Here is a 27,772-nt window from a genome sequence, read left to right as displayed (position 1 = left end):
AAAAATGACTAAAAGAGGTTTCAAGTCTCAAAATTCATTTGAAAGAAGTGTATATCATTTCATTTGAAAACAATGACATTTCTGCAGATATATGTAAGATCCCTATTTGTGCTGTAAATCTGTCACTGGAACCATCAAATTTTAGTACTTTTAAAGAGCAATTCAAAGATTTTTGCTGTATTATGCAATTGGTTGAATACAGTACTTTTACATGTAAAAAATAACTTACACTGAAGCAAAAGTCTGATACTTTATCAAAAGGACAAGAACAAAATGAGCAATGAAAAAATAGCAAAAGCTTTACAAAATATAGTAAGTTCCTATTTAAATTCCTGTGTTTAGGCAGAATAAAAATGCTATCAATTAACAATATGACACAGAGTGTAGCATACTTTCAGCTATAATATAGAAAGGTAACATGGGATATTTGAAATTCAAGCTGTACTTACCAAAATAGTTTTAACCCGAGTCTTTGACGTTTTCAAAAATGTATTTCATGATAACATACGCAAGAATATTTTTTAGTAGTATAAGTTTACATTTTTGAATTGCTCTTAATACTGCTTCTTAAATATTTGTGTAAAATTATAAATATTTATTACATTTCTTGGGTTCACTAAACACAAGGGAGTGTATGAATTGAAAAGCTGTTACTTTTTTCCTGTTATGTAAGCATATAAAGATGCTTAGTTCAAAGTATCTTAGATTTAATATTATTTTCACGTTTTGGCTTATTTTAGAACAAATGTAAAGGGTCAAAATATTGCCATAGATATTTGAAGATCCCATAAAATATGTCACACCCACTGAGAAATTAAACAAGTTCACTAAAGAATATCAAATTAATCATTTCCTCCTATAAATATTTTCTCTTTATTTGTGTTTAGAAGTTGCAATTTTAGGTACTATGAACAGAAAATACATAACAAAAACTTCCTAAGAAGTGAAAAAAAATAATTATAAATGCTGGAAAAATTGGCCTCATTAACATATTTACAGACTTTTACTTAATACATACTCCTTTGGAAATTAATTATATGACATTTATACAAGCATCAAAATTTCTAAATCACTGAGTAGTAAGCACTTCAGTTCTTTATTGTCTATACCCAAACTTGAAAGTCATTTAGTTTCTGAAGGCAGAACTGATAAGTAACAGAAATGGTCAATCTGAGATACTATTGACATATTGTTCTGTTCCTTCGCCTAAAGGTGCTTCTGTAGAGTAAGTGTCCTTATGTTTTTTTTTCTCTTTGCTCTGATCTTCCTGCAGCTTCAGAATTATGTTTCGGATTTCTTCTCTTTTTGTTCTCATTCTTGGTGGAGGAAACCAGTTTGCCAAATTCATAGGTAGTTCAAAATTGAGAATTGGATTCTGAAAATAAAATAATTAAATGCATATTAGAAAACTGTTTGTTTCAATCACAGAAAGATTCCAAAATTAAAAATAAGAAAACCCAACAACTCATTTAGTATGTATTTGTGTATTACACTGTGCTAGGTACTGGAGATATAAGACACAGTTTCTGTCACAGATCTTATAGTCTAGATCAGGGTTTGGCAAACTGTTGCCAGTGGACCAAATTCTGCCCACTGCCTGTTTTTGTATAAAGTTTTATTGAAACACAGCCAAACTAATTCATTTACATACAGTCTGCAGATGCTTTCACTAGGCAAAAGCAGAACTAAAAGGCAACAGAGATTGTATAAGTTGCAAAGCCCAACATATTTACTACTTTTATTAAAATGTTTGCCAGCTCCAGTTTAGAAAGGGAATTCAACAATTGAAACCAGGAATATGACAAGTATTATGACAGAAGTATAGAATACTGTGAAAATTCTTATCTGGGAGTTTATTGCAATTCCAAGAGGAAGTGATGTTTAGGCTAAGACCTGAAGAATGAATAGATGTTAGATACCCAAGGTATGACAGAAGCAATAAAAGAGTATTCCAGGTAAGGAAATATGAATCAAGGCCTAGGGGCAAGAAAGAACACGAAACAATGGTGTTCAGGTGGCTGATGTATTAAATGCTAGAGTGAAAATGGTGGGAAAATGAGGCTAGAAGCTTAAATAGGGGATGAGATCACGAGAAAGATTTTGGTCTGTAAATCAACAGCAATAGGAAGCCACTATATAAAATTTAAAGTAGGAAAGTAACAGGATTAGATTTACGTTTTTGGAAAACTGTGAAAAACAGAAGGCAGGAGGCATAGGAATCTGTTAGAGATTGGTATAGCAGTTCAGAATAGTGACACTTGAGGATAAAATAATAAACCTATTTGACATTAAGTGATGCAATTCACAGAACCTAGTGGTCATCCACTATATGGTAGATGAAGATGGAAGAAGTCAATATCACTGTAAAGAATATCCAAGAGAGGTATGTGTGGTACTGTACCTCTGAAGTCAAAGCAAGAGAGTGAGGGAAAAATGGTCACAGTGTCAAAAAGTGTTGAGAGGTCAAAAGCAATTTTAACATAAAGGTAAGGATACTGGATTTTAGAGATTTGAGAAGTAGAATCCGTAGAATTAGGGAGTGAATATAAACACTTCTGAAGAAATGTAACTATGAAGAGGAAAAAAGAGGGTAAAAGCAGTAGTATGAATCATGGGAGAGATTTCTTAAGGTGGAAAGAGGCAGTAGAGAGGGCAGGTTGATTGTTCAGTGATAGAATGAACTCAACAAGCCTTGGATTTGAAGAATGTAAATATACTATTTTTTAAAATAATGAAATATACTATTTTTAAAATGCCATGAAAGTTCTTCCATTTAGAAGATGGAATAATTTTTGAAATGATAATTTTAAAACTCTTTAAAATATTTGCTTATCGTGTTTTTTACTAAGGTAAACTCAAATGAACTATTTTATTATTTATTATATCAGATCCAACAAATTGAAACCCACCTCAAAAAAGCTCTCCACATACTGCAATACGTATACACCACAGTCACTGAAGTTGTTTTGCTGTGGTACTTTTGGATTAGAGCCCTTCATAACATCTTTGGAAAAACTTCTTTTGCTTCCTTTTTTAACTTCCCATTCCACTTCTAAATACCTGCAATAATTTATATATGTTAAGAATACACATATATATATAAATACATAGTTCTTCATCACCATCAGAATACGAAATCAAGTGTAAACTTACTCTCTTAAAATTTTGACAACATTTGACCGAGAAGGGCCTCGGAGTGAGTCCATAAGTAGGATACAAGGTCTGCAGGGTAAAAATGACCAAAAGTTGAATACTTCATAATATTACAAAGGCATAAAAGGATTAAAAGTGGCATGTTATAAACAATCAAATTTAAAACCTTCAAAATCCCTTTTGTATGACTCAGTACTACTGAGGGAAAATAAATGAACTTTATAGACACATGTGAACTTTATAATAATACTTAAATATCTGTGGATATATTAAATATTGAATTATAGAATATTAACCATATCTTAGCTATAAATATTTAATACTAAAATTCCATAGTTGGTTTCCAAAAGTACTTCAAAATTTGTGAAAAGTCAAAACAATTCTAAAAATTTGAACATCCTGATATTCTACATCAACAAAAGAAGGGCCATGAAAAAGTAGAAAGAAAATAATCTTCCCACCCCGGCCCATTTTTTTTAGACAGGGTCTCACTCTGTCACCATGTGCAGTGGCATAAAAATGGCTCACTGCAGCCTCAATGTCCTGAGCACAGGTGATCCTCCCACCTCAGCCCCCTGAGGAGTTGGGACCACAGGCAGGTGTGACCACAATCAGCTCATTTTTGTATTTTTTTGTAGAGATGGGGTTTTTCCATGCTTCCCAGGCTGGTATAGAACTCCTGGGCTGAAACTATCTGCCTGACTCAGCCTCCCAAAGTGCTGGGATTATAGGCATGAGCTACCTTGCCCAGCCAAAAATCTTATTTTTAACTAAAACTTATTATAGATAACAAAACAGGTAATCATCACATAAAATAATTAGTTTAAAATGTTTTTTCAAGATTCCACTTCAGAACTATATATATGTTTTATATATATATAAACATTTATATAAACTCTCTATATAAATGTTGACAGCTGAAGATTTAACTTTCAACATTTTAATTCTGTGAAGTTATGTTGTAAACTCAAAGAAGTCTAATGTAGAGCTCAAAGTCCTTAAATATTAAAAAAAACTAGGTTCTTTTTTAGTCACCACACTTGGCTTTTTTTTTTTTTTTTTTTGAGACAGAGTTTTGATCTTGTTGCTCAGGCTGGAGTGCAATGGCAAGATCTCGGCTCACCACAACCTCTGCCTCCTGGGTTCAAGTGATTCTCCTGCATCAGCTTTCCAAGTAGCTGGGATTACAAGCATGCGCTACCACGCCCAGCTAGTTTTGTATTTTTATTAGAGACAGGGTTCTTCCATGTTGGTCAGCCTGGTCTAAAACTCCTGACCTGAGGTTATCTGCCTGCCTCGGCCTCCCAAAGTGCTGGGAGTCACTATGCCTGGCCTTTCTTTTTCCTTTTACTTTCTGCAGAAATGGGGTCTCACTGTGTTGCCCAAGCTGGTCTTGAACTCCTGGCCTCAAGTGCTCCTCCTTCCTTGGTCTTCAAAAGTGCTAGAATTAGAAGTGTGTGTAATCCCAGCACTTTGGGAGGCTGAGGCGCGTGGATCACGAGGTCAAGAGATCAAGACCATCCTGGTCAACATGGTGAAACCCCGTCTCTACTAAAAATACAAAAAAATTAGCTGGGCATGGTGGCGCGTGCCTGTAATCCCAGCTACTCAGGAGGCTGAGGCAGGAGAATTGCCTGAACCCAGGAGGCGGAGGTTGCGGTGAGCCGAACACTCCAGCCTGGGTAACAAGACCGAAACTTTTTCTCAAAAAAAAAAAAAAAAAAAAAAGAAGTGTGACCCACTGTGTCTGGAAGTTATCTAGGTTCTTCCTGCAAACATTTTACAAAGTTTGGAGCATACTGTTTCTTTTTGTTTGTTTGAGTCAGAGTCTAGCTCTGTTGCCAGGCTGGAGTACAGTGGCTCGATCTCAGCTCACTGCAACCCCACCTCCTGGGTTCAAGCAATTCTCCTGCCTCAGCCTCCCGAGTAGCTGGGACTATAGGTGCTTGCCACCACACCCAGCTAGTTTTTGTGTTTTTAGTAGGTATGGGGGATGGTCTCGATCTCTTGACCTCATGATCTGCCTGCCTCAGCCTCCCAAAGTGCTAGGATTACAGGCGTGAGCCACCACGCCCGGCCAAGAGCAGATTCTTTAACTATCCGAGTCTCTATTTTCCTATGAAATGATGCTTCATTTTCAAAGTGTCTTAATGGAGTTTGTCAACAATTTTCTATTAAAAAAAGTCAAAAGAGATTAAACCTAAGCAGTTTCGCATCTCTGGAGTGACCTCAGAAGAAACATGTACTTCTGAAAACCAAAACTGACTCACTCTTATTTGGAGTTTTCAGCTGGATGGAACATGTCTCTTATGTCTGCCTTTGGTTACTCCACAACCTTCATAAAGTAGCTAAGGAATCAGTGTAAACTCCAACCTCATATTACTGTTTTGATATATAGTGATTTCTGCTCCTAAACACTGTTAATAAAAATGAATAGTGGTTCACTATCCAAAGTTGTGGCCAGGCACGGTGGGTTGCACTTGTAATCCCAGCACTTTGGAAGGCTGAGGCAGGTGGTTTACTTGAGGCCAGGAGTTTGAGACCAGTCTGGCCAACATGGCAAAACCTGATCTCTACTAAAAATATAAAGCTTAGCCAGGCATGGTGGCACACACCTGCAGTCCCAGCTACTTCAGAAGCTGAGGCATGAGAATCACTTTAACAGGGAGACAAAGGATGCGGTAAGCTGAGATCACACCACTGCACTCCACTGTCTCAAAACAAAACAAAAGATAAAAAATTTACAAAGATAAACACAACAAAACACTTGTGTGTGCACATGTGCACACAGAGACTGGGGAAACTGGCAAATGGAGGACTGAAATGATTATCCATTCTTCCCATTTTAATCCCTGGATAGCATGCAAGTTTCCTCACTCAACCTGACAGCATTTATGAGTTTTGCTTAAGTATTTGTTTAAATAAAAACTGTCCTGTTATGTTTTATTTTATGAGCATACTTAAATAAAAATTATGCAGTTTGCAAGATATAGTTAATGCTTACTGTTTACAGATAGCAGGCTTTAAATGCCACTGTCCTATCTCTGAATTGCAGTTGTCATCAGCAAGGAATCCATCATCACTGCTATCATCCTATAAAAGACAGCCTACTGTTAATATTGAAAATATATAATCTAAATAATAGCCTAACAAAATAGCACACTGAAGATAAAAATATTTATGATGAATGTCAAAATTTTTTCTCTAGGTGATTAGACACTAGAGATGGGGTATGTTACTTAATTCCAATTATCTAATGCCAAAATACTGATATTTTAAGGGAAAGAAACTATCAAAATTTGTAACAAATTGTTACATTTACTCACTCTAGAATAAATCTTTAAGGCTGAATATATCATGACTGATTCTTCTCCCATCAAATATTACTGCTCTGATTTTAGTTTATTTCTACAAAAATTTAGTTTGCTGGCTAAGACAGCTGTTTCACAATAGGATATAAATAACCCATATTATTTTACATGAATAATGTTTTCATATTAGAAATATTTAAAGGGTTTTTGGAAACACTGTTTTTCTTAAGAAACTCATATATCCATCTCTCTTGTGAGAAGCTAACTTAAGGACATTGTGTCCTTATTCTGTAGATTTTCTTGAATGTAAAATAAACAAGGGTTTTTTTGGTCACTGTTGTTCTTTGAGAAAACTTCTGGCAACTTTATGAATGTAATAACCTAAAGTAGGAATAACAGTAATAATAAAGCATAGTTACATTAGCTTGTTCACATCATAGGTTAACTGCTATAACCAAAAGTGCCTAAGAACAAGTGCTCATTATAAATCATGAATGTAATTCCTATATATGTTGGATTGAAAAGCTATATATAGCTGCCATATGTTGTAAACCAAAAGCTATCATAAAATGCCTTTTGTTCACAGAAGATTAAACAAAAAGGAAAGATACAGTATAAAGCCATCTTCACTACTGTACAACTCAGTATGTCCTAATAACTAATGAAAGGTCAGAGAATTAACCAAATGGTATGGTGTAGAATTCTTATTAACTTTTCTCAATATAAAATCCTCTTTAAGTGTAGCTAAAAAATAAAGTTTATTCACAGATATACTTTATTTTTGGTATTAATACTGTTTATTAGGGCAAATGAGAATCTAAGGAAAAGTCAGAATTCATCTATGTTAACTTTAACTAAATATTATCTGCTTCTGCCATGACATATAAATCAGACAGGAGAAAAAAAAATACTGGCAAAATGGGAAAATGCTATTAATTTTTTTGGTACCTATATACCACATATTGAAGGTTTAAACATTTGCTTCTTGAATGTCAAGTCAGATTAAAGGTTAAGTATGGCCCATAAATGCTTTGAAAGAGAAAGGTGAGTAGTGTTGGTGGTAGCTGAGTTAGGGTGGGATAATTAGCATTACGTTAAAGTTCAGTCCACACCACCACAGCAGCAGCAACAACATCGTGAAAACATTTATCCTGGCAACTTCTGACTTGAAAGCCGAATTTGTTTTTTAAGACATGATCCAAATTCAGAAGCCATGATAAATTACTAGTCGAAGAAATTGCTTTACAAGACTTTATGAAGGAAAATTTTTTCTTTCTTTCCTTTTTTTTTTAAAGAGATGGAGTTTCCTATGTTGCCCAGCCAGGCTGAACTCAAACTCCTAGGCTTACGAGATCTTCCTGCCTTAGCCTCCCAAGTCACTGGGACTATAGGTGTGCGCCACTATGTTCAGCAAGAAAAACTTGTAATTAGATAAAACATTAGAACTTTTTGCCAAGTATTAAGTTTTACCTGGTTATCCTGATCCTCTGAGAAGTCGATGAGTTCATCTTCAAGCATTTTACCACCTTCAGTTGATTCATCACCATAGTTTAGTCTGATTTTGCTTAAGCCATCTGTATCAATAAGAAACATCTCATAATAAAAAAGGCCATGTCTATCACTCATAGTATATAAGGCTGAAATTAATTAACAATATAGTAGTCAAGGAAACAAAATCTGCCTTAGTGTATAATATTAAAAGCATAAGGTGAGTTACTTTAAAAACCTGGACTGACATGTCAATTACAGTTGTTTCTGCTACTCAGATGCTTAAATTCATTAAAATTTAAAAACTAGGTATCAGCTGTGATTATATATATACTTAAATACATACAAATATGTATATATGTAAACAAATACTTTTTATCTTTAAAAGGTTTTTTTTTGAGATGGAGTTTCGCTCTTGTCACTCAGTCTAGAGTGCAATGGCGTGATCTTGACTCACTGCAACCTCCGCCTCTTGGCTTCAAGTGATTCTCCTGCCTCAGCCTCCCGAATAGGTGGGACTACGAGTACCCACCCCCACGCTCAGCTAATTTTTGTATTTTTAGTAGAGACGGGGTTTTACCATGTTGGCCAGGCTCATCTCAAATTTCTGACCTCAGGTGATAGGTGATCTGCCCGCCTCGGCCTCCCAAAGTGCTGGGATTATAGGCATGAGCCACCACGCCCAGCCATCAGGTATCTTTAGTAATGAAAGCTATGACTGTCTGAGCATCTAATAACAGAAACAGCAAATCATAGAACATAAACGAAACTGCAACTGCATAATTTTATAATTAAAATTTCAAAAATATGGAAAATTACATAATTCAGGACAAAAATGAACATTAACTACGAGTAATAGGTTTGTTTTTAGACAAATATGAATCAATTATTTTGCTGAAAGAAGCTAATCACAACATATTTCAAAGAAATTTAGGATTTACTACCATTTCAAAATGTTATTTTATTTTACTTACTTTTTAAAAATTTTTATTTTTTGACACAGAGTCCTGCTCTGTAACCCAGGCTGGAGAGCGCAGTAGCATAATCTCGGCTCACTGAAACCTCTGCCTCCCGGGTTCAAGTGATTCTCCTGCCTCAGCCTACTGAATAGCTGGGATTATAGGTGCACACCACCATGCCTGACATGTTTGTATTTTTAGTAGATGGGGTTTTGCCATGTTGACCAGGCTCATCTTGAACTCCTGGCCTCAAGTGATCCACCTGCCTTTGTCTCCCGAAATGTTGGAATTATAGGTGTGAGCCACGGTGCCTGGCCTCATATTTTTTGATTTTTAAGAGACAGGATTTCTTTCACTCTTTTGCCATGCCTGAAGTCCAGTGATGCAATCATAACTCACTGTAACCTTAAACTCCTAGGCTTAAGCCATCCTCCTGCTTTGGCCTCCCAGAATGCTGGGATTACAGGTGCACACCACTATGCCCAACTAATTTTTATTTATTTATTTTTCTTTCAAAAATTTAAAAAGCATGACTTTTAGGTATTATAGACCTAAAAGGATAAAATTTAGGATAAAATTTACTTTGGTATAAGTTACTAAAAAGGTATTAAGAAAGTAATATAAACAATATGGGATGAAAAGGAAGCAAAATGCATTTCTGAAAAGATATATAATCCAACTTGGCTAACACGGTGAAAACTTGTCTCTACTAAAAACACAAAAACTAGCCAGGCATGGTGGCATCCACCAGTAATCTCAGCTAATCGGGAGACTGAGACAGGAGAATTGCTTGAACCTGGGAAATGGAGGTTGCAGAGAGCCGAGATCATGCCACTGCACTCCAGCCTGAATGACAAAGCAAGACTGTCTCAAAAAAAAAAAAGAAAAGAAAAGAAAAAAAAAAGATATATAGATCTAACTGTTGTGTTCAGAAGCATACTATTTAAAATAACCAATAAAGCACTATGGGGCCGGACACAGTGGCCTAGCACCTGTAATCCTAGCACTTTGGGAGGCTCAGGCAGGAGAATCACTTGAGTCCAGAAGGATCACCTGGGTGACACAGTGAGACACTGTCTCTACAAAAAAATAAAAAATTAGTCAGGTGTAGTGGTATGCATGGGTGGTCCCAGTTACTCAGGAAGCTGAAGTGGGAGGATCACTTGAGCATGGGAGGTTGAGGCTGCAGTGAACTGTGATTGTATTGCTGCACTCTTAACTTTCATGAAAGTGAGACTGTCTCAAAAAAGAACAAATATCTGCCACAACCAAAAAGAAAGCATTATGGGCTGAGCATGGTGGCTCACATCTGTAAACCCAACACTCTGGGAGGCTGAGATGAGATGACTGCTTGAACGCTAAGTTTGAGACCAGTCTGAGCAACATAGGGAGACCCTGTCTCTACAGAAAATAAATTTTGCCAGGCAGGTGGCACATGCCTGGTTAGTCCTATCTACTCAGGAGGTTGAGTTGGGAGGACTGCTTGAGTCCAGCGGGTAGAGGATTCAGTGATCTATGATTGTGCCACTGCATTCCAGTCTGGACAACAGAGTGAGACCCTGTCTCCAAAAAAAAAAAAGATCTCTTCAATTTATTTTTTCCAAAAATCTGTATTTTTAAGCCTATTTAAAGCTAAAACACCTGTATTTCAATAAAATTTGTCCAAAATCGTCACACAATTCAGAATTAGTCATTTACAATCAGGATATTTCTAGCAGCAAATCATTATTATCGATGTAAACTGCGGTCATATGAATATCTGCCTCACACAAACTAAACTACAAATGTCTTTCAAAACCAAGAGAAAAATAACTTAAATGATGCAGTCAATTCCCTCTATAAACAAATGACCTGGCATGAACTGAGAGATGATGACTTGATCAGTGGTTTTCTAAATCAGCGTCAGTTCAAGAACTTCTTATATAATGAGACCATGTGGGGATGCTGAGTGTAATTCTAGAGTTAAGCGCACTCTAGTTTTTTTTTTTCTTTTTTTTTTCTCCGAGACAGAGTTTCGCTCTTGTTACCCAGGCTAGAGTGCAATGGCATGATCTCGGCTCACCGCAATCTCCGCCTCCTGGGTTCAGGCAATTCTCCTGCCTCAGCCTCCTGAGTAGCTGGGATTACAGGCACGCGCCACCATGCCCAGCTAATTTCTTGTATTTTTTCTTTTTGAGACGGAGTTTCACTCTTGCTACCCAGGCTGGAGTGCAATGGCTTGATCTTGGCTCAACGCAACCTCCGCCTCCTGGGTTCAGGCAATTCTCCTGCCTCAGCCTCCTGTGTAGCTGGGATTACAGGCACACACCACCATGCCCAGCTAATTTTTCTTTGTATTTTCAGTAGAGACGGGGTTTCACCATGTTGACCAGGATGGTCTTGATCTCTTGACCTCGTGATCCACCCGCCTCGGCCTCCCAAAGTGCTGGGATTACAGGCTTGAGCCACCGCACCCGGCAGCGTACACATTTTTCATGAACCATGGTAAACCAACTATTTCATATTGTGCCAAGTGAAAAAACAGCAAGTGAAAGTAGTGATTCCACACATTATTTCCCTAGTTGAGTGTAAAACCCTAATTTCCACTTATTTACTACAGCATGTTATCTGACATAAGCATCAACACTTGTTGACTATATGTGAAATCACTACATGTAATTTTTTGTGAAACATTTGTTCTGAAGAAGAAATAGCTGATATGGTATACACGTACTAAAAACAAAACAAAATGTACAAACTATAATTTAAAAATGAGTAAACGGGATAAACAAGTACTAAGAAGGCAAACTACATGAAAAAATTATTTTTGGCTCTGGTCTCCATTAGGATTTTTGAAGCTACTTACTCAAATTTAGCTGTTACTTGAGGAGAAAATTAATTTGTAGTAAAGGGCACTAGAAAGCTCTGGAGTTTGTGTATATAAAGCCCTAGGCTTTTGTCCCATTGCTTTAAGTCAAGCACTTAATTCACTTATTTGAATTCACATGGAAGTATGTAAGATTACTGGCGAAAAGAAGACTTAAAAAATATAGCCATACTAAAATTTAATTCACATACCATATACACCCATTTAAAGTATACAATCTAACAGTTTTTAGTATATGCACAGCCAACATCACAACCAATTTTTAAACCTTTTCATTATCTCAAAAAGAAACCCCATACCATTTGGCTGTCACTTTCTTCCTACATTCCCATCCACTTCACCTGCCCACTCCAAAAGCCCCAAGCAGCCACTAATCTATTCTAGATTTTCCTGCTTAGGAGATTTCTTATAAGAGCTAAACAGGCCAGGCAAGGTGGCATGCACCTGTATCCCAGCTACAAGGGAGGCTGATGCAAGAGAAGAGAATTGCTTGAACCCAGGAGGCAGAGGCTGCAGTGAGCCAAGATTACGCCACTGCACTCTAGACTGGGTGATTCTGTCTCCAAAAAAAAAAGGCTCAACCATAGCTTTCTGACTCACTAAAATAATACAATCTGGTATAAGTACCAAGAGTATATCCAGAATTTGCAATTTTTGGTAGGTTCTTTCTGAATCACATAGTTAATTCTATATCCTATACCAATATTTTTCATCCAGAAAAAATTTATTAGTTCTATGACCAAGGTGTTAGAAAAAAAAAAGAAGAAAAATGTATTATATCTATTCATAGTTTTTAAGAAGTTTGCAAGGCACACCTTATAGCATGTTATGGTTTTTTTTTTTTTTTTTTTTTTTTTTGAGACATCTTGCTTTTGTCCCCCAGGCTGGAGTACAATGGCACGATCTCGGCTCACTGCAACCTCTGCCTCCTGGTTTCAAGCAATTCTGCTTCAGCCACCCAAGTGGCTGGGATTATGGGATTACAGGCACCCGCCACCATGCCCAGCTAATTTCTACATTTTTACTAGAGACAGGGTTTCACCATGTTGGCCAGGCTGGTCTCGAACTGCTGACCTTGGTATCTGCCCTCCTCGGCCTCCCAAAGTGCTGAGATTACAGGCATGAATGAGCCATTGCAATCGGCCTGTTAAGGGTTTTTATAGAGAGGACTATTTTACTTGTAGGTTGGGGAGGAAATTATACAACTGACTTGATATCAAATTTAAGAATTTAAATAGAAACTAGATTTCTTTAACAGGCTCCACAATTATGGAACTGACTCAAGGACAAAAATCCATGTATTAGGGCTGAAGACCGATTTAAACAAGCAACGATTGGGACCAGTGCCTCTTTCCACTGAAAACAGTGAAGGAGAGTGAGGAATGAAGAACCAAGCTTTCATTGGAATGTACAAAACTATTTTGAAGAGGAAGCTTTCATTTCTGCCTTGGTCCATTTGATCTCAATTTACTAACATGTAAACTCAGGTCTAATTTGTCTCATATGTCTAAGACTGTACAACTACTGTTTTTTTTTTTTTTTTTTTTTTTTATAGTTCTGACATAGTCTTGCTCTGTTGCTCAGGCTGGAATGCAGTGGCATGATCTCAGCTCAGTGCAACTTCTGTCTCCTGGGTTCAAGCAATTCTCCCACCTCAGCCTCCTAGTAGCTGGGATTATAGGCATGCACCATCACACCTGGCTAATTTTTGTATTTTTAATAGAGATGGGGTTTCACCATGTTGGCCAAGCTGGTCTCAAACTCCTGACCTAGTGATCCACCCACCTCAGCCTCCTAAAGTGCTGGGATTACAAGTGTGAGCCACCATGCCCAGTCTGCACAACTACTGTTAAGGCTGAATGCTGTAAATTTCCTATGAAATAAAAATAAATCGAAGTTCCAATAAACGGAAAATGTAAACCTTGTACTATAACTTCAAAATTCCACTCTGGGGGTGACAGAAGAGACAAGCTACAAAAAGGGCATAAGCGGATTGTTTTTTTGGAGTGATGAAACAGTTCTCAATTTTTTGTTTTTTCTTTTGAGATGGGGTTTCACTCTGAAACCCAGGCTGGAGTGCAGTGGTGTTATCTCCACTCACTGCAACCTCAGCCCCATGAGCTCAAGCGATCCTCCCTCTTCAGCCTCCAAAGTAGCTGGGACCACAGATCTGAAGCACTATGTCTAAGTTTTTGTATTTTTGATAGAGACAGGGTTTCACCATGTTGCCCAGACTGGTTTCAAATTTCTAAGCTCAAGTGATCTGCCCATCTTGGCCCCTCAAATTGTTGGAATTATAGACAGGAGTCACTGTGCCCTGGCCATATTCTCAATTTTGATTGCGGTAGTGATTACATGACCGTATATATACATTTATCAAAGCTCATTAAGCTACACTCCTAAAATGAGTAAATGTTATTATAATTATACCTCAGTATAAATTAAAAGTTATGTTACTATAAGTAAATTCTTTAAATATTTTCTTTTTACTTATTTTTTTACAGATGGTGTATCGCTATGTTGCCCAGGCTGGTCTCAAACTCCTGGCCTCAAGAGATCCTCCTGCCTTGGCCTCCCAAAAAGTCTTTGGATTATAAGGATGAGCCACCACATCCACCCATTAATCCGATTTTTTTTACAAACAGGATCTTAATCCTGTTTATTTTTTTTTTGAGATGGAGTCTCGCCGTCTCGCCCAGGCTGGGGTACAGCGGCACAATCTCAGCTTACTACAACATCTGCCTCCTGGGTTCAAGTGATTCTCCTGACTCAGCCTCCCGAGTAGCTGGGACTACAGGCACATGCCACCACACCTGCTAATTTTTTCTATTGTTAGTGAAGATGAGGTTTCACCATGTTAGCCAGGGATAGTCTCGATCTCCTGACCTCATGATCCACTTGCCTTAGCCTCCCAAAGTGCTGGGATTATAGGTGTGAGCCACCGTGCCTGGACTTAATCCTGTTTATTAAAATATCCAAATTATTCTGAATTTTTTCATTCTTTCAAAATATTTAGATACGTACCTGTATGATGCGTGGAACTTAAACCTTCATTCTGTGGGCCATTCTCACTTTTAGTCCTATCATTAACTTTCTGGGATGTAGATTCTCCTTTATTCAATTCTTCATTTTCACTCGCAGTATGATTTATTTTTTTCACATTATATTTCACACTGCATATGTTTCTCTTATAACGAGGGTCACTTTCTTCCTGCCCAGGATTGGAATCAATTACAGCTATGCAATGTTTTTTGTTTAGCATCTTCTTAATTACAGGCTTGGCAGAAGAGTTTTGTGAACAACTGTCCATTTCACTGGCTGAAGAAATACAACTGTCCTCTACAGTTGAACATTTCTGTATGACAGCATTTTCATGGTAATGAGGATTAGGTTCATACTTTGGTTTTTCCAAACCAGGGAAACAAACAACAGCCAAAAACCAGTGTGCACTGTAAAAAACAAATGAAATGACTAAATATGTTATTAGAAAAGTTTATTATATATGGCAATACACATCAATTAAAATGTTTTTTCTAAAGTTCTTGCCAATGAATTTATTAAGAATGCCTAATTTTGGCTAGGCACGGTGGCTGAAGCCTGTAATCCCAGCACTTTGGGAGGCCAAGGTGGGTGGATCACCTGAAGTCAGTTCAAGACCAGCCTGGCCAAAATGGTGAAACCCTATCTCTACTAAAAGTATGAAAATTAGCCAGGCACAGTGGTGTGTACCTGTTATTCCAGCTACTCTAGAGGCTAAGGCAGGAGAATCACTTGAACTCAGGAGGTGGAGGTTGTGGTGAGCCAAGATCACACCACTGTACTCCGCAAGACTCTGTCTCAAAAAAAGAAAAAAAAAGGCCTATTTTTTTCAATTCTCAAATTAACACAATTGTTTTATGTGATCACTGATTCATTAACAGAATATAGTGTTTATTCAAAAATAACACAGTTCATGTTAAAATTATGTAGCCTGTATTTACTTTTGCAAACAATCCCTGAACCTTTTCTTGTTTTTGGAATAAAAAAAACATTGTTCTATCTGGTAAATATGTCACTTTGCAACTTGTCATTCCCATTTGTCTTCTCTTTATGTAAAAAGATAGAAAACTAACCATCTTAAAGATTAAACTGTCTTCAGCAGTCTAATTGGAGCATATGATTTTCAATATTTTCTAAGAATTGCATATACAGTTTTGTTCTTTTTACTTTTACTGTGTTATTAATAAGATAGGAAAGGCTTAATATCAAAAATATGTATATGTTATGTTTTATCTTATGCTATATTGAAATTTAATACATTAAAAAGAAATAACATATCTAATCTAGTCCTTTACAAAAATTTCAGTATTAGCAAAGAGTTCCAGCTATCAAGTAGCTGCTTATGATACAGCTGAATTCAGGTATCACTGTTCCCAACAGTAGAGTATAGGACACAAGCAAGAAGCTGTACAATCCTGGCCAATATTAATTTTTTGCTAGACACAGGGTTGTGTTGGGATACAAGGGACAGGCTATAGATGTTGGAATTTATTGGTCAAACACAATAGTATCTGTCCTATGGGAGGGTGTTAAATACTTGCTGGATGAAAAACAAATTATCTTGGCATGGATTAAAAATTATACCACATTCTCACATTTCTGCAAAAGATTAGAGTACCCAAGGTAGTGCTAAGAAACAACACTATCTCTTCATCGGACAGCATCCAGTAGAAAGGTCATAAAGGCTGGCTGGCTTCATCTTCAGTATCGTGAAGGCCAGATGGATGAATGCTTGCTTCTCTCCTGTTCTTCATCATTAATCTTTACTACCCTATGGATTTACATCAGGCTTACACATCAACCTCTTCATTTCATCATTTCTAACACATAGCTAATTGTATGTCACACCTCAACTTTAGACGTGTTGAAATACGAAAAAAATGTGTTAAAAATTGATGAGGCCGGGCACGGTGGCTCACGCCTATAATTCCTACACTTTGGGAAGCTGAGACAGGTAGATGGCTTCAGCTCAGGAATTCGACACTGGCCTGGGCAACATGGCAAAACCCCATCTCTACCAAAAATACAAAAAGTTAGCTGCGTGTTGTGGCATGTGCCTGTGGTCCAAGCTACTGGGGTAGGGAGTAGAGGTGGGAGAATCACTTGAGCTTGGGAGGCGGAGGTTGTAGTGAGCCAAGATGGTGCCACTGCACTCCAGCTGGGAGACAGAGACCCCGTCTCAAAATAAATAAAATGAAATTGATGAAATATAGTATAATACAGTGACTCTCAACCTATAGCTGTAACCTAAGCCTATCACAGTTCTTAACATTTTTTTTCTTTGTGTCTGTTTTCTTCATTCTTTCAGCTTAACATTTCTTAACTATGCCAATATGGATAAGCTACAAATTTGCCTCACCTAAAAACTAGGAAAAATCGTTTTTGGCCTGGCTAAGAAGAGAAAGCTGAATCAGACAATTACTTCCAACAATTACTTCCATTAAGCCAAGGTTTTGCTTTTATGATTCCTTATAATAACTGCTACATTAATTTTAACAGCAGAAGAGAGGCTAACACAGGCAATTTTGGTGAGGTACAGTGGCTCAAGCCTGTAATCCTGGTGCTATGAGAGGCTGAGATGAGAGGACTGCTTGAGGCCAGAAGTCTGAGACCAGTCTGGGCAACCAAGTTAGACCCCATCTCTACAAAAAAATCAAAAAATTAGCTGGACCTGTGGCACATGCCTGTAGTTCTAGCTACTCAGGAGGCTGAGGCAGGAGGATCACTTTAAGGCTAGGAGTTTGAAACTTCCATGAATTATGATTGTACCACTGTACTCCAGCCTGGGCAACAGAATGAGACTCTGTCTCTAAAAAAAAACTAAACAAAAGAAAAGAAAATCCCCAGGCAATTTCACTTAAGATGGATTAGATACAAACATCAATTTGTGTTCCTGGCAAGTACTGTAATAATTTTTAATAAGCAGCTTAGAAATTTAAGAAAAAAATTAGGACTGGGTACAATGGCACATGCCGGTAATCCCAGCACTTTGAGAAGCTAAGGCAGATGGATTGCTTAGGCTGAGGAGTTTGAGACCAGCCTGGGTAGCATGGCAAAACCCCATCCTCTTTAAAAAATACAAAAATTAGCTGGGTGTGCTGGCATGCACCTATAGTCCCAGCTACTCAGGAGGCTAAGGTTGGAGGATCACTTAAGCCTGGGAGGTTGAGGCTGCAGTAAGCCAACATCACACTACTGCATTCCAGCCTGGGTGACAGAGACAGACCCTATCTTGAGAAAAGAAAGAAAAGGAAAAAAAAATTGGTACCACCAGAAAAAAATAAAAATAAAATAGATGACAAATACATGGCAGCCAATCTAATATAATTAGTATATATTTGTAGCTTTATCTCTTCCAAAAAAAAAAAGCGAAAAACAAAAAGAAACTCTCTTGATTTATAGACTATTTTTTCATCTACAAATGGCAGAGACCTCCTACAGAGTTCATTTTCTACCTTTCACCAAAATGACTGGAAGCACTGATAACTTCCATTCACAGGTATAGTGACTAAGAGGGATGTGTCTCTATCCCTAAATTGTGTGTAATCAAATTATATTTCTATTTAAAATTTTTATAATTCATTTCTGACAAATGGCTTTCCTCCCTTTCACCTAGTAAGTAGCTCACATGTTACTTTACGTGACAAATTAGTATCTGGTCAAGAAATCATTTTTTTTTTTTTTGAGACTGAGTCTCATTCTGCCGCCCAGGCTGGAGAGCAGTGGTGCAATCTTGGCTCACTGCAACCTCTGCCTCCTGGGTTCAAGCAATCCTCCTGCCTCAGCCTCCTGAGTAGCTGGGATTAGAGGCATGAACCACTACACCCAGCTAATTTTCGTATTTTCAGTAGAGATGAGGTTTCGCTATCTTGGCCAGGTTGATCTGGAACCCCTGACCTCATATAATCTGCCCACTTTGGCCTCCCAAAGTGCTAGGATTAAAGCGTGAGGCACCGTGCCCAGCCAAAACCTTTTGAAGAGAATAAAGAAATTAATTAGTTTTAAATTTTACTATGATAATATGAATTTTAAAATATACAGCTTTGCCAGGAGCAGTGGCTCATCCCAGCTACTTGGGAGGCTTGAGATGGGGTGACGGCTTGAGGCCAAGAGTTCAAGACCAGCCTAAGTAACATAGTGAAACCCCTATCTCTACTACAAAGTCAAAAAAATATTCAGAAGCTAGCTGGGCACAGCTAGGCTTATGATACATAAACAATCTCATAGAATACTAACGCCAGGAAAGTGTATTCTGTAAGCATGATACAACGAGACAAAGGAGGGCCATATCATAATTTGTCTAAGCAGAGAAAAATATAAGGTCACAGTTGGAAACCACAAAACAGCCAACATTCTTCCTTATTAGTAAGTGAATGCTACTTCTTTACCTGAGCAACCCATTACTACTTTAGACGTTCCCCCAAATCACCCAAGGAAAGCCTAGATTCTGTCACAGGTTCTCTCAAACACTCTTTTACTGATAGGCCCCTGAGTTGCCCATGGTGTGTGTTATTCCTTGATGCAAGTAATAAGCCCAAGTTTTACATCTACAAGTGTATTTCTGGTAATCTTTGAATCGAGGGCATAGAAAAACAAAAGAATAAATACAAAAAACTTTCTTCAAGTTTTAATTGTATAATAATACTAGCAATGCTATCTTCTCTAGTTGTTGGGAGAGAATAATACAAATATGTAAACATCTCCATTTACATAGAAACTGCTTCAAATAGCAGGGTTTTTAATTTGAACAAATGGCATAAATCCAACCATCATTTCTCCTTTCTGGTTAAAAACAGAAGTGTATTTTAAACTTAAGATTCCAATTCCTTTTGTGACTTAATCATCTTTTTGTATGAAATAATACTTTTCTATAGGTTACTTGCTAGACAATAAGCATCATTTTTTTAAAAAAAGATATTATTTGACATTAATGAATAAAATGAGATTAGAAAAGTATGTGGTCTATGTCCATAAAGTTCAACATCTTACATGATTCACTGTGAAACTGCATTAAATTTTGTAAAACAGCAGTATAAATATATGTAAGAGATTTCAGAAAGATGTTTTAAAATGAATTCATCCGATACTCATTTTTTAAAAATTGCCTTCATTTAGATAGAGGAAATTCTTACTCACGCTTCATTAAGGGGTACAAAAATAAAATCCTTTGCAAAAATATCTACATGCCGGGTCCATGTTTTTACTCTCCCATGTCGCTTTTGCTGTATTCTGTAAGAAAGAGATAAATTACAAGCTTCTGAAATATTTCTAGTGTTCCGGCTTATACGCAGTGATTTATAAATTAAGAAGATTCAGATGTAATAGCTCAAACAGTTGTATAAAATAGTTCAACAAACTGGGGAACGAAAACAGAACTTGTTGGATGGAAACTAGGAAGGGATGGACTACAGGAGAAAGATATTTTACTCCTGCTACTCCATCTGAGGGGTGGAGGTTCTAGTGCTTGTGTTGCCTAGACTTCTCTACTATTTTTATTACTGCAGAATTGGTACTAGCAATCATATTGAGAGGTGTACCCAAGCACAACTTAGGGCAACTGGGGAGAAGACAGTAGGAAAAGTGAGCATTATCTGATGGTCGATGAAGCAATACAGACTATGAGCACTGGTGAAAACCAATGACTATTACCAACTCTAAGATACAACATGGGAATTGCTGAAATAAGAGAAAATATTTATATTATGCATAGCAACCATCAATTGAAGATACCTAACACTAGTTTTAAATTTAAAAATGTACCAATTCTTAAGTATATTTAAGTGTATCAATTACTAGCAAATATCAGAGCTAGATGCTATCACTATATGGAGAGAAATTATAAAAAAAACAGGTGGGCATGATGGCTCACACCTGAAATCCCAGTACTTTGGAAGGTAGAGGCAAGCAGATTGCTCGAGCCCAGGAGTTTGAATTCAGCCTGGGCAACACGGCGAAACCCTGTCTCTACAAAACTAGCTGGGTGGGGTGGTATGTGCCTTAGTCCCAGGTACTTGGGAGGCTGAGGTGCGAGTATCGCTTGAGAGTGGGAGGTGGAGGTTGCAGTCAGCCAAGACTGCACCAATGTACTCCAGCCTGGGCGACACAGTGAGACCCTGTCTTGAAAAAAATAAAATAAATAAGGCCTAATATGTACAATAGTATTTCCTTAATTTGCCTGAGAAGAATCACCCAAAAAGCTTATTAAGAGTATAGATTCACAGGTTCCCCTCTTACATATTATGGATAAACATCAAGAATAAAACAGAGTAATCTGTAGTTACTAAGTATCTAAGTAATTTTTTAAAAACCTATCAGTCACATGTGAGAAGCACTATCCTAGATATTTGACCTAGAACATTTATGAAATCCAGGTATTCTGAAAGTACTGGAATATTATGAATTATATTAGCTTTGCAAACTGATGAAAGAAATAAATGATATTGCACATTATATTTTTTCCAAATATAATGTATTCCAAAACTCCCATTAAATTAGTTTAAGGCAGGTGAATATGAACCCGTGAAGAATGAAAATGGAACTAATTTATTTAGTGTGTTCTCTTCCTGGCTGGAGAATTTAACAAATAAGCAAGAGAATAATAGCGATTTGTGTTTTCTTTCAAGTACATGATCTTTTACTTAAATGTGAGTGATTTACATCTGTTAAATATTTTCAGAGTTTGACTTACGACAGATTAGTTGTTTCATGATTTCTCCTCTCTCTCTGATTAAGGCGTTTATAGAAAAAGGAACTGAATATATGAATTCGGTCAGCATCTTCTTTCTTCAGTTTTTCAAGCACCAAGTATCTATTTGACACAAAAACAATTGAAATATAATTAATGTAACACTTCATTTTATTTATTTATTTATTTATATTTTTCTGGAGACAGAGTCTTGCTCTGTCACCCAGGCTAAAGTGCAGTGGTGCCATCTCAGCTCAGTGCAATCTCCGCCTCCCAGGTTCAACTGATTCTCCTACCTCAGCCTCCCAAGTAGCTGGGATTACAGGCACATACAACATTCAGCTAATTTTTGTATTTTAGTAGAGATGGGGTTTCATCAAGTTGGTTAGGCTGGTCTTGAACTCCTGACCTCAAGTGATCCACCCACCTCAGCCTATAATCAGTGCTGGGATTATAGGCGTGAGCCACCACGCACATGTATAGTTTACTTTATATGAAAAAGTCAATAAATCTTTCTTCTTTAGAACCATCAATCTCTCTTCTTTAGAACCAAAGAAGTTATTAATAAAGTTTAATTAACTATCCAATTATCATCAGGCAATGAAAACTGATGTTTGAAAAATAAAATTGCTTGGGGCAAGATGGCGCAGTAGGAGCAACTCAGGATTGCAGCTCTGAGTGAAGGCGCAGAGGGTGAGTGCAAGCCCCATTTCCAGACAGATCGCTGTTGCCCACAGAACGGGGAAATTCCCAGGTGTAGGAGAGATATGAAATGCCAGTGCAGCTGTATCGGATGGCACGGCAGTTTCGGCCAGTGCTGCAGCGCAGCGGCACTCCGCACAAAACGCACTGCTCTGGGTGCCCTGGTAAACCGGCAATTTGAGATTTGGGAGGGCAGATTAGCATATCCATCTGATTAAATGGGACTTGTACAGTGAGCCAGGCCAGGAGATTCCCAGGAAGCGACGTTTGAGCCGGCACAGTGGGTCGCTGCACGGGAAATCACACAGATCCCGGTGCCCTATCAGCAGGCGATTGAAACAGCTGGGAGAGAGTTAACCGTTCAACTCAAAAAAAAAAACAAAGGTCTCTGAGGCAGGGAGCCAGGTGATCAGGTTTGGCAGGTCCCACCCCCAGAGGGACAAACAAAACGGCGATTTGAAACCCTCGGGTATGAGAGTTTCACTGCGGGCACAGCTGAACCCAGCACGGTGCAGCTCGGTGGGGGAGGGGCGTCCGTCATTACCGAGGCATACCGCCCCTGCTGAGGTACACTCCCATTGCTGACACAGCCTGCCATTGCCGAGGCAACCCACCATAACAGAGACAGTCTGCCAATACACAGATGAGCCACCATCACCACAGCAGTTTTAACCACACCTATATAAACAGAACTACAGGGAATTACACTCCGCAGCAGGGCGGAGCCCACGGCAGCAGGACGGTGCCTCAGCAGGCAAATAGTGACGAGACTGCCTCCTAGCTGGGCAGGACAGTGCAACGGATACTTAACAATAAAGCCCTAACTCCCCGAGACAGAGCATCTGAGAAAAAAAAGGGGTTTTATGAGTTCTGCTGCAGCAGACTTAAACGTACCTGTGTAACAGCCCTGAATGAACAACGGAGCTCACACCTCAGCACTTGAGCTCCTATAAAGTAGAGACCATCTCCACAAGCAGCTCCCTGACCCCTGTATATCCAAAGCATCACCTGACAAAGGACTGATCAGACTGACATTTGGCGGGCATCATTCAGGGACAAAGATAGCAGAAGAAGAAACTGGTAGCATCCCTCACTGTTCCGCAGCTGCTACAGGTGTACCCCAGACAAGCAGGGCCTGGAGTGGACCTCAGCAGTCTTACAGCAGAGGGGTTAGACTGTTAGAAGGAAAACTAAGAAACAGAAATACTTCATCATCAACAAGTTGGGCGTCCACTCAGAGACCCAATTGAAAAGTCAGCAACTACTCCGACGACTTTGTGGATAAATCCACAAAGATGGGAAGAAACCAGCGCAAAAAGGAGGAAAACACCCGAAACCAGAACACCTCGCCTCCTAAAGGAAAAAAACTCCTCACCAGCAAGGGAACAAAGCTGGACGGAGAATGACTGTGATGAAATGACGGAATCAGACTTCAGAAGGTGGGTAATGAGAAACTTCCATGAGCTAAAAGAACATGTTCTCAATCAATGCAAAGAAACTAAGAACCTTGAAAAAAGATTTGAGGAAATGATAACAAAAATGGACAACTTAAGGAGGAATATGAATGAATTGAAGGAGGTGAAAAATACAAAATGAGAACTTTGCGAAGCATGCACAAGTTTCAACAGCTGAATTGACCAAGCAGAAGAAAGGATATCAGAAGTCGAAGATCAACTCAATGAAATAAAACGAGAAGCCAAGATTAGAGAAAATAGCACAAAACGGAATGAATAAAGTTTCCAAGAAATGCGAAACTATGTGAAGAGACCTAATCTACGTTTGATAGGTGTACCAGAATGTGAGGAAGAGAATGAATCCAAGCTGGAAAATACTCCTCAGGATATTATCCAGGAAAATTTCCCCAACCTAGCAAGGCAGGCCACTATCCAAGTCCAGGAAATACAGAGACCACCACAAAGATATTCCGCAAGAAGAGCAAACCCAAGGCACATAATCGTCAGATTCACCAGGGTTGAAATAAAGGAGAAAATACTAAGGGCAGCCAGAGAGAAAGGTCGGGTTACCGACAAAGGGAAGCTCGTCAGACTCACAGCAGATCTCTGGGCAGAAGCCCTACAAGACAGAAGAGAGTGGGGGCCAATATTCAACATCCTTAAAGAAAAGAACTTTCAACCCAGAATTTCATATCCAGCCAAACTGAGCTTCATAAGTGAAGGAAAAATAAAATCCTTTGTGAACAAGCACGTACTCAGAGATTTTGTTACCAGCAGGCCTGCTTTACAGCAGCTCCTGAAAGAGGCACTACACATAGAAAGAAACAACCAGTACCAGTCATTCCAAAAACATACCAAATGTTAAAGAGCATCAACAAAATGAAGAATCTGCATCAACTAATGGGCAAAACAGCCAGCTAGCATCAAAATGGCAGTATCAAATTCACACATAACAACATTAACCCTAAATGTAAATGTACTAAATGCACCAATCAAAAGACACAGACTGGCAAATTGGATAAAAAACCAAAACCCATCAGTGTGCTGTATCCAGGAAACCCATCTCACATGCAAGGATACACAACGGCTCAAAATAAAGGGATGGAGGAAGATTTACCAAGCAAATGGAGAGCAAAAAAAAGCAGGAGTTGCAATTCTCGTCTCTGATAAAATAGACTTTAAAGCAACAAAGATCAAAAGAGACAAAGAAGGTCATTACATAATGGTAAAAGGATTAATATAACAAGAAGAGCTAACGATCCTAAATATATATAGACCCAATACAGGAGCACCCAGATACATAAGGCAAGTTCTTAATGACTTACAAAGAGATTTAGACTCCCACACAATAATAGTGGGAGACTTTAACACTCCACTGTCAATATTAGACAGATCAACCAGACAGAAAATTAACAAGGATATCCAGGGCTTGAACTCAGACCTGGAACAAGCAAACCTGATAGACATTTACAGAACTCTCCACCCCAAATCCACAGAATATACATTCTTCTCAGCACCACATCACACCTACTCTAAAATTGACCACATAATTGGAAGTAAATCACTCCTCAGCAAAGGCAAAACAACAGAAATCATAACAAACAGTCTCTCAGACCATAGTACAATCAAGTTAGAACTCAGAATTCAGAAACTAACTCAGAACCGCACAGCTTCATGGAAACTGAACAACTGGTTCTTGAATGTTGATTGGATAAACAATGAAATGAAGGCAGAAATAAAGAAGTTCTTCAAAAACAACGAGAACGAAGACATAACATACCAGAATATCTGGGACACATTTAAAGCAGTCTCTAGAGGAAAATATATAGCAGTAAGCACCCATATGAGAAGATTGGAGAGATCCAAAATTGACACCCTATCGTCAAAATTGAAAGAGCTAAAGGAGCAAGATCAAAAAAACTCAAAACCTAGCAGAAGACAAGAAATAACTAAGATGGGGAGAAGAACTGAAGGAGATAAGAGACACGAAAAACCCTTCAAAAAAAATCAATAAATCCAAGAGCTAATTTTCTGAAAAGATCAACAAAATAGACCACTAGCCAGACTGATGAAAAAGAAAAGAGAGAACAATCAAATAGATGCAATAAAAAACAATAAAGGGGAAATCACAGATTCCACAGAAATTCAAACCATCATCAGAGAATATTATAAACAACTCTATGCACATAAACTAATAAATCTGGAAGAAATGAATAAATTCCTGGACTCCTGTGTCCTCCCAAGCATAAACCAGGAGGAAGCCGAAACTATGAATAGATCAATAACAAGGTCTGAAGTCGAGGCAGCAATAAAGAGCCTACCAAACAAAAAAGCCCACGTCCAGATGGGTTCACAGCTGAAATCTACCAGATACACAAAAAGGAGCTGGTACCATTCCTTCTGAAAGTATTCCAAATAATCCAAAAAGAGGGAATCCTTCCCAAATCATTTTATGAGACCAACATCATCCTGATACCAAAACCCGGCAGAGACTCAACAAGAAGAGAAAACTTCTGGCCAATATCCATGATGAACACAGATGCAAAAATCTTCAATAAAATACTGGCAAGCCGATTGCAACAGTACATCAAAAAGCTTATCCATCATGATCAAGTAGGATTCATCCCAGGGATGCAAGGTTGGTTCAACATATGCAAGTCTATAAACATAATTCACCACATCAACAGAACCAAAAACAGAAACCACATGATTATCTCAATTGACGCAGAGAAGGCCTTTGACAAAAACAACAGCCCTTTATGCTAAAAACCCTCAATAAACTTGGTATTGATGGAACATATCTCAAAATCATAAAAGCTATTTACAACAAACCAACAGCCAATATCATACTGAATGGACAAAAACTGGAAGCATTCCCTTTGAAATCTGGCACAAGACAAGGATGCCCTCTTTCACCACTCCTATTCAATATAGTACTGAAATTTCTAGCCAGAGCAATCAGGCAAGAAAAAGAAATAAAGGGTATTCAAATAGGAAAGGAGGAAGCCAAATTGTCTCTATTTGCAGACGACATGATAGTATACCTAGAAGACCCCATTGCCTCAGCCCAAAAACTCCTGAAACTGATAAGCGACTTCAGCAAAGTCTCAGGATATAAAGTCAATGTGCAAAAATCAGAAGCATTCCTATACACCAATAACAGACTTAAAGAGAGCCAAATCAAGAACGAACTGCCATTCACAGTTGCTACAAAGAGAATAAAATACCTAGGAATACAACTCACAAGGAACGTAAGGACCTCTTCAAGGAAAACTACAAACCACTGCTCAACAAAATAGGAAAGGACACAAACAGATGGAGAAACATTCCATGTTCATGGTTAGGAAGAATCAATATCGTGAAAATGGCGATATTGCCCAAAGTAATTTACAGAATCATCGCTATCCCCATCAAGCTACCATTGACTTTCTTCACAGAACTGGAAAAAACCACCATGAACTTCATATGGAACCAAAAGAGAGGCTGCATAGCCAAGTCAATTCTAAGCAAAACGAACACAGCGGGAGGCATCACACTACCGAACTTCAAACTAAACTACAAGGCTACTGTAATCAAAACAGCATGGTACTGGTACCAAAACAGAGATATAGACCAATGGAACAGAACAGAGGCATTGGAGGCAACACAACATATCTACAACCATACAATCTTTGATAAACCTGACAGAAATAAGCAGTGGCGAAAGGATTCCCTGTTTAATAAATGGTGTTGGCAAAACTGGCTAGCCATGTGCAGAGAGCAGACACTGGACTCCTTCCTGACACCTTACACTAAAATTAACTCCAGATGGATTAAAGACTTAAACATAAGACCTGGCACCATAAAAACCTAGAAGAAAATCTAGGCAAAACCATTCAGGACACAGGAGCAGGCAAGGACTTCATGACCAAAACACCAAAAGCACTGGCAACAAAAGCCAAAATAGACAAATGGGACCTAATCAAACTCAACAGCTTCTGCACGGCAAAAGAAACAGTCATTAGAGTGAATCGGCAACCAACAGAATAGGAAAAAATTTTTGCAGGTGACCCACCTGACAAAGGGCTGATATCCTGAATTTACAAAGAACTCAAACAGATTTACAGGAAAAAAAC

At 38.2% G+C, this 27,772-nt stretch overlaps 1 protein-coding gene across 34 annotated transcripts in view; it reads right to left on the bottom strand.

Annotated features, from left to right (window-relative positions):
- Nucleotides 1-849: 849 nt before the first annotated feature.
- Nucleotides 850-27,772, bottom strand: part of SENP6 (SUMO specific peptidase 6) — a 115,531-nt gene continuing 88,608 nt past the window's right edge. For 23 of the 34 annotated variants that reach the window (XM_008994683.5, XM_078369568.1, XM_078369574.1 and 20 more), the window contains 8 exons: nucleotides 21,505-21,624; nucleotides 19,953-20,045; nucleotides 14,802-15,226; nucleotides 7,935-8,038; nucleotides 6,158-6,246; nucleotides 3,154-3,222; nucleotides 2,910-3,060; nucleotides 850-1,375 (listed from right to left, as the gene is read on the bottom strand). In XM_008994683.5, the coding sequence (XP_008992931.3) occupies nucleotides 1,166-1,375; nucleotides 2,910-3,060; nucleotides 3,154-3,222; nucleotides 6,158-6,246; nucleotides 7,935-8,038; nucleotides 14,802-15,226; nucleotides 19,953-20,045; nucleotides 21,505-21,624 (1,261 nt within the window). In that variant the 3' untranslated portion in view covers nucleotides 850-1,165. The remainder of the gene's footprint in view (nucleotides 1,376-2,909; nucleotides 3,061-3,153; nucleotides 3,223-6,157; nucleotides 6,247-7,934; nucleotides 8,039-14,801; nucleotides 15,227-19,952; nucleotides 20,046-21,504; nucleotides 21,625-27,772) is intronic. The other 11 variants (XM_078369582.1, XM_078369585.1, XM_008994686.5 and 8 more) reach the window with 1 other exon arrangement.

Source organism: Callithrix jacchus, chromosome 4, assembly GCF_049354715.1.
Source record: "Callithrix jacchus isolate 240 chromosome 4, calJac240_pri, whole genome shotgun sequence".
In the NCBI taxonomy this organism is placed as follows: domain Eukaryota; kingdom Metazoa; phylum Chordata; class Mammalia; order Primates; family Cebidae; genus Callithrix; species Callithrix jacchus.
This window is presented reverse-complemented; position numbering and strand designations above follow the sequence as displayed.